Source organism: Microtus pennsylvanicus, chromosome 17 (genome assembly GCF_037038515.1).
Source record: "Microtus pennsylvanicus isolate mMicPen1 chromosome 17, mMicPen1.hap1, whole genome shotgun sequence".
In the NCBI taxonomy this organism is placed as follows: domain Eukaryota; kingdom Metazoa; phylum Chordata; class Mammalia; order Rodentia; family Cricetidae; genus Microtus; species Microtus pennsylvanicus.
Window position 1 is genome coordinate 46,389,772 of NC_134595.1, and position 14,450 is coordinate 46,404,221.

A 14,450-nucleotide genomic window follows, 5' to 3' on the forward strand; every position below is an offset into this window, starting at 1 on the left:
GAACAGGGACTCAAGTCCGTGAGTGATCCCTAGTCAAGGTGGCCACTTAAAGGAATGTCTATTTCAGACCCGCAAGTAGAGTTCAGCTCCCACTGGACAAAGATGAAGCATACAGATCGAAGGGGTCAGTGAGATGGCTCAGATGGGAAAGGTGCTTGTCACCAAGACTGGGCATCTGAGTTCAATCCCCAGGACCCACACGTAGAAGGGAAATACTGATTCCTACAAGCTGTCCTCTGACCTCCATGCGTATAAATATGATATTCGTGCCCACATACTCACACTCACATACACACACACATAGATAAATGCAATTAACTGCTTTAAATCCTTGAATAAAAATAGAAAACTTTGCTTGTATAAAAGAAAAAATAGGATATGTTTGCATGTGTACATACAAATGTCTGAAGTGAGGTTGGATTACTTCCAAAATAGATTGCTTTGATTTCACAGCTACGCATTTCTGCTTCATTTACACATACACACACACACACACACACACACACACCCCTTTTCCACAATAAATATATTATTTTTTAATTAATAAATGAAAAACTCAGTACTATTTGGGAAAAGGGAGATCTACTGGCAACACAGATTTCTTGCCCTTCCTCCTTTCCTTCATCCCTCCCTCCCTTCTTCATCCCTCCCTCTCCCCTTTTCTGTCTTCTTCCCTCACCCCACAGCCTTTGGAGTAGAAGAAAATTTACATTCTGATCTAGGTGAGAATGTAAACAGTGCAGTGTTTATTCTCCCTGACTGCCTCAAGAAAAATAGGCTTAGAGCAAATCTCAGCAAGGTGACGCCGACTTCGCTTGCAGGCCACATCCTTCCTCAGCTCGCATTGCACAAGTGACTGCCACACCCTGTGACTCATCCCGTGGGCTCTGACATCTTGCTGGCCTTTTCCTCTCCTCCCTTTGTCACTGCCTTAGGAGACGAGGCTCAAGAAAGGGGGACAGAAGAAAATGAAGGCAGAAAGCCTACATCCACAGGAGCGCCCTCCGTGAGCAGGGCATTTTACAGTGACAGCCCTGATTCCTGTTCTGCCTCACCTGCCATTTTCAAGTATTGCTCGACGCCATGACCGGGATTTTTCCCAAGTGTTTTTCAGAGCTCAGCTTTCTCATATCTTACTGCCTCGTACCTGCAGTTCACTCACAACATGCCCTAACTTCCCCTCTGTGTCCAGGGCCTTGAAGGGGATCTCCCTGTCTTTGTAATGTGAAACTTTCTTCTACATTTCAGTTACACGGCCTCTTCCTAAAGTTTCCACTTCTAGAGGCTGGTAGCTCACCCAGGTTTTGCTTTGATCCCCATCACCACAGAAATCAGGCATGGTGGCTTATATAAGTAATCTGGGACTCCAAAGTTTGAGGCAAGAACATGAGAAGTTTAATGTTGTCCTTGACTCCATAACAAGTTTAAGCCTCTGACTCAAACAGAGAGAGACAGAGAGATACAGAGACAGAGAGAGGAGTCTTCCTCAGGGAAGAGCACACCCATTGAATATGCAACACAAAATGTTCAGCCCTAAAACATACACATACAAGTAACATTATGTGGACTGAGCAGGTTGTGTTTATATATTTAGAAACTACATGTATGTATACATGTGTGTTGATATATGTTTATATAAATATACATACAAGCCGGGCGGTGGTGACACACGCCTTTAATCCCAGCACTCGGGAGGCAGAGGCAGGCGGATCTCAGGGAGTTCGAGGCCAGCCTGGTCTACAAGAGCTAGTTCCAGGACAAGCACCAAAGCTACAGAGAAACCCTGTCTCGAAAAACCAAAAATAAATAAATAAACAAACAAACAAACAAACAAGCAAACATATATAGCTATATAAACAGTAAAAGAAAAAGAAGCCATGAATCTGAAAGAGAGCAAAGGGAATGTATGGGAGGAACTGGAGGGAGAAGAGGGAAGGGGAAATGATGCAATTATAATCTCAAAATAATTTTACAAATCAATTAGAAGAGTGGGAGCAGAGGAGTCCTCTCTGCTTCAAAATATTGATCTCAAAGATCATAAGTTTCCAATGGTTGATCGATGGGAACCAGACAATCAACAGGTCCAGCTGTAATGTGAAATAAAGCCATCATCAAAGTTCAGAGCAAAGTCCAGCAGACCTGAATGGTTACACTGAGGCTGTGCTCCAATCGCCGGCCAGTCCAGCCAGGTCAATAAAACTAACTACCTTTGCCAAATAAGATTAAAAAAGAAATTCTAGGCCAAAATTTACATATCATAAATATATCTACCTATCTATCATCTATCTATCCATCTATCTATCTATCCATCCATCTATCTATCTATCCATCTATCTATCTATCCATCTATCATCTATCTATCTATCTATCTATCTATCTATCTATCTATCTATCTATCTATCTATCATCTATGTTCTTATTTCGTTAGAGTCTTACATAACCCAGGCTGGTGTCAAACTCACTATTAGCCTATAATGATCCTCCTAGTACTGGGATTCCAACTGAACACCACCATAGCCAGTATATGTGTTCCTGGGGATCAAACCACAGGGGCTTGTGAATGTGACATCCACAGATCAAACATCTCCAATGATATAGATTTACTAAAAACATCCAAAATCACAAGCATACAATTGCAATCTTTCATGTATTTAGATTTCTTTCCCTTTGGCAATAATTTTCTTCACTGTTACTTTTCTTTTTTGATAGATAAGGCATTCAGTTACACGAGCATTCATTGGGAGATTTTTGGCAGCAAGGCTGGACAAAAGCTCATCTTCGCAGAAACATGATCTCTGTGAATTGGGAAGGGCTCACGTCCCTGGTACATACGTGAGTCACTTGCATTTCTATAGTCTAAGTTTGGTAATCCTACTAAAAAATATAATCGCATGGCCATGTAGGTCATTAGAACAGAGCAGCTTTGCACTAGAAACTAAATACACAGAAGAGACAGACGGCACGGTTACCCGTGATATGCCCAGGTGCTTCTGTTCAAGCCTTCCTCTTGGCTTCCAGGGCCCACCTTCATGCCACCAGGATGTTGCCCCAGTACTGTCAGAGGCATCCTGACTCCCTGACCAAACATAGCTACCTTCACCTCTTCCTGGACTGGACTTTGCCTGGCAGAACTGAACACCTTTTGCTATAAAGCAGAACCTTGAATTTCCCCAGGCAAAGCAGGTTTCAACATTGTGTGTTCAGAACTTGCTATGATTCCCATTGTCACAGAATTCCATGTGTCAGATCCCAATGTATCCATTCCCTCCTTGACTCCCCCATGGATCTCTGAGCACCATCTGAGCTGAGCACACATCTTAGTTCACAGAAGAAATAGCAGCCACAGCACCATACCCCTGTCCTCACAGAAAGGATGACAGACAGCCAGTGGACTTTGGCTGACATGCAGGCGAGATTGCCAGTGGAATGAGGCGTCATTCCAAGTTCCAAATTGGCCTCAAAAACATCCTATTTTGTCAGCGAAAACCAGGTCCACGCTTCAAGCTAAGTCTGAGGACTGACATACACATCACCCATTGGCAAGGGACTGGGCATGCACAATTATGAAACATGTTTAGTCTCAAGCAAAAATAAACTTCAATTCAGTCACAATTAATAATAATTCATACTTCTCAGATTAAGGGATGGAGAATGATGTTTCTGGAAAATTTTCTATTCCAAGAGGGCTCCTTCCTGAATCTAATTTTAAAATGATCTAGACTATAAAGAGCAATGTGCCAATTATATATCTTTGTTGTCTCAAGTTAGTTACAATTAATATTTGAAAACTGAAAATCATTTATTTTTTTAATCTCCTAGAAAAATAAGCTCTGTAAAGACAATTAGCTAAAAATATTCTTGGAGGACGATTGCTGTTTTGTTGCTGGTTTCTTCTGGCTTGCAGTGCCAAGGACTGAACCTAAACCCCAGGCTCGCTAGTAAGCAGTCACCCCCGAAGTGACATCCACCCCCCTCAGATGTGTTCTTAGTAATTCTGCTTCACTTTGTGATATCATCCTATTTTATTAAGCTCTACTTTCTTCTTGAAGACTTCCTCAGTTTTTCAATTGTTACATAGCTCACCGTCTTCTGAACCATTTTAGAAATTACAGTTGGCATCTCAACCCGAGTGTTATTGTCCTTTGTGCATGCCCATCTCAGTCTGTTCTCCTAGGGAAGCAACGGGCAGAGCTAGAAAAACTCGGACTTAAGTCATGTCTGCATGGATCATAGTGCAGAAGCACACAAATCCCTAGAATTCTCTGTTTACTCTGTAAAAGCATGGAACAAAAAAAAAATGCAACTTTACCCAAAAATAAATGCATAAATAAATATCATTCCTTCAACAGTAAAGGTATGATGTGACCACACCTTTAACAGAGTGATATAATTTCTGGGACATTACCCATTCCAAAAACAACCAGGAATTATAAAGAATTAAATGAACTGTGATAAACAATGCTACCATGAATGTCTTTGTTCATTGTATTTCTTTTTTATTATTATTATTCTTTTTTGTTGTTGTTGTTGTTCTTTGAGACAGGGTTTCTCTGTAACTTTGGAACCTCTCCTGGAACTAGCTGTTGTGGACCAGGCTGGCCTAGAACTCACAAAGGTCCACCTGACTCTGCCTCTTGAGTGCTGGGATTAAAGGCGTGTGCCACCACTGTCAGGCTCTCATTGTATTTTTTTAATAGCAGAATAAATTTAATGATTAACCAATACTTGTTTGGGATTCTTGGTCACAGAAAATAGAATACCAATTCTATTTTAAAAACATTTAAAATAGTTCAAATGTTTTAAATAGCTTATCTTAGTTTTATAATGCACAAAAGCAATAAATGACCTCCACCACCAAGAATCCCAAACAAGCATTAATCATTAAATTTATTCTGCTATAAAGAGATAAAAAACGAATCCAACATGAGGTTATACGGATTTTTTTTTGATACACTGAGGCTATGAACACTAAATAGAAATCATTTTAGATCCATCATTCACGAGCTTTAAAACTGTGAAGAAGGAAGAACCAAGATGTTTGTGGCTGAAAGGAGGCTGATTGAGCCCATTGGTCTAGCACTGGCTAACAATGTCATGCCCCATGGTAGAAACTTAACATTTTCTCTTTTTACCTTTATGTATTTTATTTTTTTGATAATTTCATACATAAATACACTGCATTTACATCATTTACAACCCTTTTTTCACCCCCCCCATTCCTCTTGATGTGGGTGACAGGCAACACAGGAGAGACTCACATGTTCTATTTACTTTCTTTATTCTATTAATGTGATTAACAACAGGTCTTTTTGTTGTTTGTGTTGGGGTCTGCTGTAGTATTGATGGAACCCAGGAGCTGCGCACACTAGGGGAACACTAGGAACTCTGGTTCTCAAACAATTCGGATTATATTCTGGCAAACAAACATGGGGCCAAAGTGCCAGAGAGCCGCAAACATCAAGCAGCCTATGACAGGGCTGGAACTCCCATACGGAGACTGAGAGAGGCCAGGGCATGAAGCTGCGAAGGTGAAGTCTAAAGTGGGATTGTGAGGTGTTGCTCCAGCAACAGAAAAGGTAATTTCTGCACTCAAGGCTCTTAGGGAGGAGCAGGTCTATAGCAGGCGTGTGTGACTCCTTCGCCTCATAGAGACTTGGTTAAAACTAACAGAACTTTAGTTTGGCTATGTAAATCTCCTCCCCCAGGAGTCCCTGTGATCTGCCCCCATGTAATTCCCTCCCCCTGAATATGAACGTCTATTCCAGAGCACCTTGGAAAGTTCAGAAATTTTTAAGACACATTTAAAGTTCCTAATCAGCTTACGTGGAAAGCTCATCCTATGTGAGCCTGACTAGGAAGGCCTTTAAGGGGATCCAGGCTATTGCAGATATGGAGAATTTGAAGCAACGGGGATGAAACAAACTGTCATGAATTCTACAGCCCGAAGGAAGAATGTGAATGCTGTCCAGCCCTGGGGGTCTTCACGAGCTTATCCTTCTGGAGTCTAGCCTTAGCTTGGAGCGCAGGCTGTTTCATACACAGTGACCTGAGGCGCCCTGGGCATGGCACCACTCAAGCTCTTCCTGGGCTGACAGAACTAACAGCTATCCGAAGCCGTGTCCTAAGTCACTGGTGTACCGTAAGCCTCTGAGTGGCAGCCGCTAGCTAATGTAGCAGTTGTGCCTATTCTGAGAGACTCTCTTCGCCATTAAATTAGCGCAGTCACATCCATCTGGGTCACTCCCTGCATTTAAATCAGTCTTCCCACAACCCTCCTGTTCTTCCCCTTCTACTATCTCAGTGTCTCCTGAGGACACTTCTCACAAACACAGTGCCAGAGAGGGTACAGAATATCACGGTCTCTGAGTTATTAAAATGTATGGCGATTTTTTGATTTTATACACCTGTGTAAGTGTGTGCACATGTCAGGGTGGCAAGTGCATGTGTGTGCGTGTGTATGTGGAGACCAAGAGACAGCCTTAGGCATCTGCCTCAGAAATGCCATCCATCTCATTTGAGATATGATCTCCCATTAGCCTGGAATTCATCAAACAGGCTACACTGGCTGGCCAGTGAGCCCCAGCCATCCATCCCCCTGTCGCTGTCTCCCCAGGACAAGGCTTAGGGAAGTGTACCACCACACCTGCTGTTTGTATGTGGGCGCTGGAAATTGAACTCAGGTCCTCGCATTTGCAAAGCAAGCACTTCACCAACTGAACTACCTTTGCCTCTAACCCCCAGCCTATACCCTGCCAAACAGGGCTGCCAGCTGCCGTTCTCCCAGTCTTCTGTTTAAAATGTGACCTGCACAGCCATTTCCATAGAATGTTCTGTTTAGCCTAGGCGTTACCCGGAAATCACAACGTGTACATTGTGTTCTTGGGCACGCTGAATTAATCCCCTTGCAAGCCAGGTTTCCTCCTCTCCTTGAGGTCCCGGACAGTGACTTGGTGCTAGCCTTGTTTTGGTCTTTCCCTTCCCCTTCTGGAGCCTCTGCCCTCAGAGCCATTGGATCTTTTCTCCAAAGTGTCTGTCTTTTTCCCGATGACCTCCTTTTCCTCATACTTTAATATCTATCGGGAAATAGTTCTGCCTTTGTGCTCTCCAGATTCAGATTCAATTTTGAGTAAGACATATCGCTTTTTTACTTCCTCTCTTGAGTCTTTAAAGACTCGGTTTTTCTTCTTCTTTGAGTAGTTGGTATAGGCTTTTCTCGTGTGGGGCTGGAGGAGACATCAAATCAGTGAGGGGGATGCTGGATTGGCAGCCAGCTGAGCCCTATCTTCCTAGGTCTAGAGTAGAAAGGCCTCTCAGTCTGGCTTTCTCAGGGTCCACTGACATGAACAGGAGAAAACCATTCTCTTCCAGCCACACAAGAAAGGATTCGGGCCTCCGGACTACGCAGCTCCTTTAAAGAGCAGCCGGGGTCTATGAAATGAGGGAACAACGTTGCCTCCTGAGGTCATGGGTGGTGTGTTCACAACGCATCCTTCAATTCCATGAACTCAGGAGTCCTCTGCATGCCTCAGTCATCAGTTCCTAAAGTTCTCAGCTCTCTGGAATCGTACTTTCTCTTCGAACTAGAAGTTGAACTTCCCAGCTCCTCTAGCGCTCCTCAAGAACCTCATCTTCATGTGACCTTTTCCCTCCAGGATCAAGGTCACTGAATACAGGCTTCCGCTGCTTTCTTTCTAGAATCTTCACTTTCTTACACTAGGAGATGCATTGATTTATTGATAAAGGGAACGTTCAATATTGCAGATGGACAAACAGCAAGGTAATAAGGGAAAACTTCTCAGGCAGGCAGACGGGAGCTCCTAACTGGGAGCACACAGGGACGTGCTGAACTCATGCAGAATGAGCGCAACCAGCTGACACAGCACAGAATAACGCAGTTGCCATTTCAGAAACACTTTATGCAAAGTCTTGGCCCCCACTTTAAGCTTAGAATTAAAAGCTGGAAAGTTGAGGTGCCGTGGTCTAGACGAGAGCTGCTGGCAGAAGCTGACATGAGCTCAAGTTTGAAAGCCATGGCTCACAGCAGAGGGAGGGGAGAGGACGAGAGGGTATATTTGAAGACTTTATACATAATCGTTTTCTTTTATCCTATAGAGGCAGAGCCAGGCGTGTGTTTGGAATGAGGAGTTTCACGCGGGGCTTCCAAAGAAATGCTGTGATTTTAGAGCAACAGCAGGGACAACAATACCCAAAATGTGTGGAAACCACATGGAAAAAGTTAACATCACTGCCCTTGAATTTTCAGGGCCATTGATAGGCTTTTAAATGCAACCATACTTTCCTTGTTTAGGAAGGCCAGCGTGAGCTAAAGGTCAAAGAGAGAAGAGCCCATATTCCAGATCTATGTACTTAATCATTTTGCTAATTATAAAGATAAGATCTGTTCCCCCAAACTAAAGAATATTGGTAGTTTTAGTTGTGTGAAGCCTATTCCCCATACCAGCCCTATTACTGAAGGATCTGGAAATCTCTGTATCATTGGCCAAAATCCACTTGAGAGCTTTGTCCCGGCTCAGCAGACCTGTGGCGGGATTGAGATGAGCTAACTAAACCACTAGAGTCATTGTCCTTTTGTTCTCCTTTCCAGAATCAAATGAATTCCTTCTTCCCCCCAAGCTCTGATAGACCCCAAGCTGAAAAGCCACAAAGCCAACATGACGTTGAGGAAGTGGATGCTTCTCGGTTGTCACCGGCTATCCATTCCAAATGAAACAGCACACGTGCTGGACACAAAGGCCTGGCCCAGCTTTAACTGCATTCAGAGCCCTCACTGAGTCCTTCGATGAGTGTCAGTCCTTGAAGCTTTCCAGAAAGATCACCAAGTAGAGGAGGGCCCATGAAAGAGAAGCGAGAAGAGGCAGGCAGATGGAGGCTCTCAAGCAAGCAGTAAGAGGAGTTGAAAGGTTAAGGGAAATGGATATAAATAGGGCCACGAAAGTATTTTAAAAATTTAAGCCAGCCCTGGTGTTCTGGCTTAGGGAACTGTGCGACAGCTAGCGAGCAGCATTCACAGTGTGGCTGTGAAGAGCTGTGGCTCTCAGACTTGACCATCTGGGCTTAGACGAAGCCACACCATCGACACACCACGGCTAGAAGCCAAGGTAAAGGCAGGGAGAAGGGCTTTAGGAACCAAACCACACTGGCTGGCTCATGCCAGATAACATTACCATCTGCCTTGTGAGGCTGCCAATAGGATTCAGTAAGTTGATGCACTTGCATGCTTAGACCGTGTTTCACATACTGTAACTACCCCGTCAAGGTCGGCTGTTCTTCCAGAGTGACGTTAACAGGCATCCAATCAGATGAACTAACATTTGCCTCCCAACTGACTTGTTTAATAAGAACTCACATCTTTGCCAAAACATGTTGTTTCCCCATCCTCCACCAAGGGCATACTGTTTTTACTCAACAAGCTTTAGAGAACACCACACTTCTTTCTTGTTCCCAGCCACGACCTTTGACCTGTCCCTGCCTGCAGACCTTAACAGCCCTTTCAGGGTCTACTTTTATATGAGATAAACAAACAGAAATGCATGTGAAAAAGAAAAAGGCAGAAGCTGGGTTTCTCACTTATCAGGAGGAAGTCTGACGCTTTCAAATGGGGCTCTTGGGACCCTTCCACCATCCTAGCCTGAGTATTTGGTTTCGATTATAAACAAACCCATGCCCCAATCAGGGGCTTACCTACTAAGTTGCCATGGCCATGTGGTGTGGTCATTTAGCACCAAGAAGTCATGAGAAAGGGCTCACCTTTGTATTCTGCCAGGCACACACACTCATAGCCATTGATGAGGTCCCTGCAGGTGGCAGCATTCAGGCAAGGAGCAGACAGGCACTCATTGTATTCTTCCTCACAGTAGAGTCCATGGTAACCTGGGGGACAGAGAGGAAAGGATGTTGTCAGATGCACCTCATCAAATCCTAATTCTGCTCATCTGCAAAGGAGGTAATGGGGTCTTCAGTAGAAGCTATGGGGCCAGGCAGGAGGGGCTTAAGGGCGTCAGGTTCCTTGGGGATAAATAGAAATGTGACTATTGATAAGTATAATTCTTCACATATTTTTTATTTATTAAAGATTTCTGTCTTTTCCCCGCCACTGCCTCCCATTTCCCTCCCCCTCTCCCGATCAAGTCACCCTCCCTCATCAGCCCAAAGAGCAATCAGGGTTCCCTGCCCTGTGGGAAGTCCAAGGACCACCCACCTCCATCCAGGTCTAGTAAGGTGAGCATCCAAACTAGCTAGGCTCCCACAAAGCCAGTACATGCAGTAGGATCAAAAACCCGTTGCCATTGTTCTTGAGTTCTCAGTAGTCCTCATTGTCCACTATGTTCAGCGAGTCCGGTTTTATCCCATGCTTTTTCAGACCCAGGCCAGCTGGCCTTGGTGAGTTCCCGATAGAACATCCCCATTGTCTCAGTGTGTGGGTGCACCCCTCGCGGTCCTGAGTTCCTTGCTCGTGCTCTCTCTCCTTCTGCTCCTGATTCGGACCTTAAGATTTCAGTTCGGTGCTCCAATGTGGGTCTCTGTCTCTGTCTCCTTTCATTGCCTGATGAAGGTTAATATTCAGGAGGATGCCTATATGTTTTTCTTTGGGTTCACCTGCTTATTTATTTTCTTCACATACTTTTGTGGCCCCCCAAGGAAAGAAGAAATGATCCACTTAGCCCCACTTACTGGCCTCACCCTTATAATCCCAAGGCTCTGGGCACTGGAAAAGCCAGCCACCAAATGTGTCAACTCTGGCCACAAGGGACATCTGAGAGTAGCAGTACATCCTGCACGTGATGACAAACAGTCCTTTCAAGGACAATGTCCACACTACTTCTCCTTATTAGTAAGAAAAAATGCACTTAACTGAAGAAACTGTCATTAAAAATGGAAAGTCTCTTTCCCTCTAATCCAAAGAGAAAGTGAACTCAAAAGGACCACCCAAAGTTCCTGTTGAGATGGGAGATTGCTTTGCCACTATTTGTTTGTTTAAAAACACAAATTTATATGTTATACGATTTCAAATTTACTTAATTTTTTAATTACTGGAGAATAATAGGAATGAAGAAAAGAAACCCAACAATTTTTATAAAGCCAGCTTTTATGCTTCTATTTTGCAAAACAGGTGTTTACCCTACAACACAAGAAGATACTATTCTCTGAAATGAGGCATTATGCTGTTTCCAACTTTCAAAAACACATGTTATTGCCAATTTGCCGTGAAATCAGGCCATTTTTGTCTGGCGCTGACCAAACAATGAGAACCATGTGAGGGCTTTCAAAAATCCCTCTGCCTGTGTTTGTTCTGAGTTCAGATAAGCCGAAAAAATAAACCTTTGCCCAAGTGGGAATTGGAGTTGCTGGCTGTCCCCACCCAGCACCCCAGCCTTTCTGACACACAGAAGGCCCTCAGACTCAGAGAGTCCCTTTAGAACAGGCTGGTGTGTTCGAGGCCGCTTCTTGTGCCTATCACAAAAGTAGGTTAAGCTCATATTTGCATTATTAACAGAGCACTTAGCAGCTGTGTTACCATTGCAGAGTTATTTTTGAACCACTTCCCAAATTTAGGTGTTGTAATGGACCCCTTGAGGTAACCTTGACCTACCTAAGACAAATACACCAGGGGTTGGCTCTTCTTCTACCTTCCCCTACACCTTGTAATCTTAGGAAAGTGTCTCCTGGGAGTCTTTATCAGGTTATCTCAGCCAATTAGATAAGAGGGTCACAACTAACGGTGACTTTGTCCCCTAGAGGACATTTGACATTTTGTTATCACAAAAAGCTGAAGGGCGGGGGTGCTGTTACTGGCCTCAACTGAAGAGAGCTGGCTCAGCATATAACAGTACACAGGCAGGAAAGTTTCAAGTCAAAAGTCTTCAGCAAGCAATAGTTACAAGCAGAATCCATCCCAGGCTGTTTGGCACATCCATCCATACATGTATTGTCTGTACCCGTTTCCACCATAACACAGAAACCCATCAGCTTGCCAACAGTAAATGGTTACTATCAACTCTTCATAGATAAGTCATCACTGTGGCCTATGCCTTTTGATGTCGTATTCCAGAAATCATTGCCAAGAACTATGAAGGATTTCCTAGCTGTTGTTTTGTGGTTTAAAATCTTATGTTAAGTCATTTATTTTTTTTTAAAAAAATGACATGATTTTTTTGTGTGTGGTATAAAGCACTAGTAATGGTGAGCAGGTATACGAAGGGATCATCAGCATCACTAATGATCAAGGAGGTAAAAGTTAAAACTACATTGAGAAACCACATCACACCTGTTAGGATGCCCATCAGTGAAAGAAAAACAGCAGAGAGTTATGAGAGTTGTCGAAAACAGGAAGAAACTTGGACCCAACTTAGTTTCCTTTCCTGTTGCTGGGATAAAATACCATACCAAAACAACTTAAGAGAAAAAGGGTTTATTTGGCTCCTGATTCAAGGACAGAGTTCATCATGGCAGAGAAATCATGGAGGTAGGGGCTTGAACCTAGTAACACCCAGTCAAGAGCAAAGAGCAATGAATGTGTTCATGCTAGGACTCAGCTTCCTCTCTCCAATCTTACACAATCCAGGAGCCTAGGGAACGGTGCCACCCACAGTAGGCAGGTCTTCACACTTTAATTAAAGTGGTCAAGACCCCCATTGGCAAACCTAACTTAGACAACTTAGGCGATCTTTGACTGAGACTTTCTAGGTGATTCTAGATTGTGTTAAGTTGACTGTTAACCTTTGACCATTAGTTAGCCTTAACCATCACAGAACTCTGGTGCAGTGTTGGTGGGAACATAATGTGATACAGATGCAAGGAAAAGAATTTTCAGGTTCTTCAAGGGTTAAAAATAAAAAATGTTATATGATTAGGCAATTCCATTTCTGTGTGTTTATCCATTTGAATTAAAAGCAGAATCTCAGAGAAATAGTAGCACCCTCCCATCCATTGCAGTGTTATTCATAATACCCAAAAATATGACAACCACCTAACCATCCGCCAACAGCCGAGTGGCTAAAGAAAACGTGCTGTGTCTGCATAACAGACTGCTATTTGGGATATAAGAGGAAGGAAATCTTATCAGCAGCTACAACATGGACCACCTAGACAACATGCTAAGTGTGGCGGAAGGACAAACATTGTGCAATCCTACAGCTAAAGGTCAAACTCACAGAAGCAAAGCATAGAAAAGTGGTTTCCTGGGGTGTAAGAAACAGAAGCTGGGAGCTGCTGGCCAATGTGTAGTGTAGTTTCAGTGATACCGTATGAGTAGACAATAAGGATGTGCTATGTATCAGTGTGCCAATGGCAAGCGCTTCGGCAATGTTCCTTTATAGTCTTGCTAAGAAGGGAGACCACTCTGCTGCTTATCACAATAAATACATTATGTATCATGAACTAGGTTTTGGGGAGACAGCTCAGCCATGGAAATTACTTGCCTTGCAAACACAAGAACCTGAGTTTACTCCAGAGCTCACATTAAAAAATCCAGGCATGGTAACACATATTTGTAAACCCACTACTAGGAAGGTAGAAACAGATGGATCCTTGCAGCTTGCTGGCCATCCAGCCTAGCATACTTGGCACATTCCAGGCCAGCAAGAGACCCTGTGTGCTCACTAGTTTTATGTTGACTTGGCACAAGCTATACGCATCTGAAAGGGGAAAACCTCAATTGAGAAAATGTCTCTGTAAGATCATACTGTATGATCAAGCTCTCTGGTCTTGGTTCCAAAGAAAGAGAGAGAGAGAAAAGAGAGAGAGAGAGAGAGAGAGAGAGAGAGAGAGAGAGAGAGAGAGAGAGAGCGAGCGCATCCAGTGTCTTTGGACTCCTTTTCCTAAAAAACTTTTATGAGGGATATAACTCAGCTGGAAGATCACTTGCCTTGCATACAGAACCTGGGTTTGACCCCACACCTACCAAAAAGACCTTATATGCCCACGAGATACCGTCCTGGGTAGCATTGTTCCAACTGTTTGCTCTCCAGCAGATCTTTTATCAATCAGGAATGATAATAAGTGACTCTGCATGTACCCTTGTCCTGTAAAGTGAGGTGTCATTTACATCGACACAAATCCAAAGCAAGTTTCATGAAATTATCCATAATTATTATGTAATTTGCAAAGAGCACCATTATCTTCCAGTAGCATCATGAAAAGCAAACGTGGAAGTTATTTCACAGATATAATTAAGCTGGAGATATTTTTCTTCCTTTCCCCGGGTGGGGGTGGAGGTAAAGGTTTCATATTCTAAAATTGCTTCTTCAGAGACAGTAACATTTAAATGCCTTTACAGAAATGTCAAGGCACTCTTTACACCAGTTGCCAAAGAGCCCTAAGTTGTACTGTTTGAATTAAAAGGCATTCCTTCCAAAAGACAGGGGCTCTGAGAAATGAGGCAGCTACCCCCTACAGATAATTAATTCAGGCAAACAAATTAACCTGAGGCA

General features: G+C 43.4%; 1 protein-coding gene across 1 annotated transcript in view; it reads right to left on the bottom strand.

Annotated features, from left to right (window-relative positions):
• The window catches only part of Dner (delta/notch like EGF repeat containing), a 280,000-nt gene that overhangs the window by 31,376 nt on the left and 234,174 nt on the right, over positions 1-14,450 (bottom strand). The window contains exon 9 of the mRNA XM_075951627.1: positions 9,769-9,891. Within this exon, the coding sequence (XP_075807742.1) occupies positions 9,769-9,891 (123 nt within the window). The remainder of the gene's footprint in view (positions 1-9,768; positions 9,892-14,450) is intronic.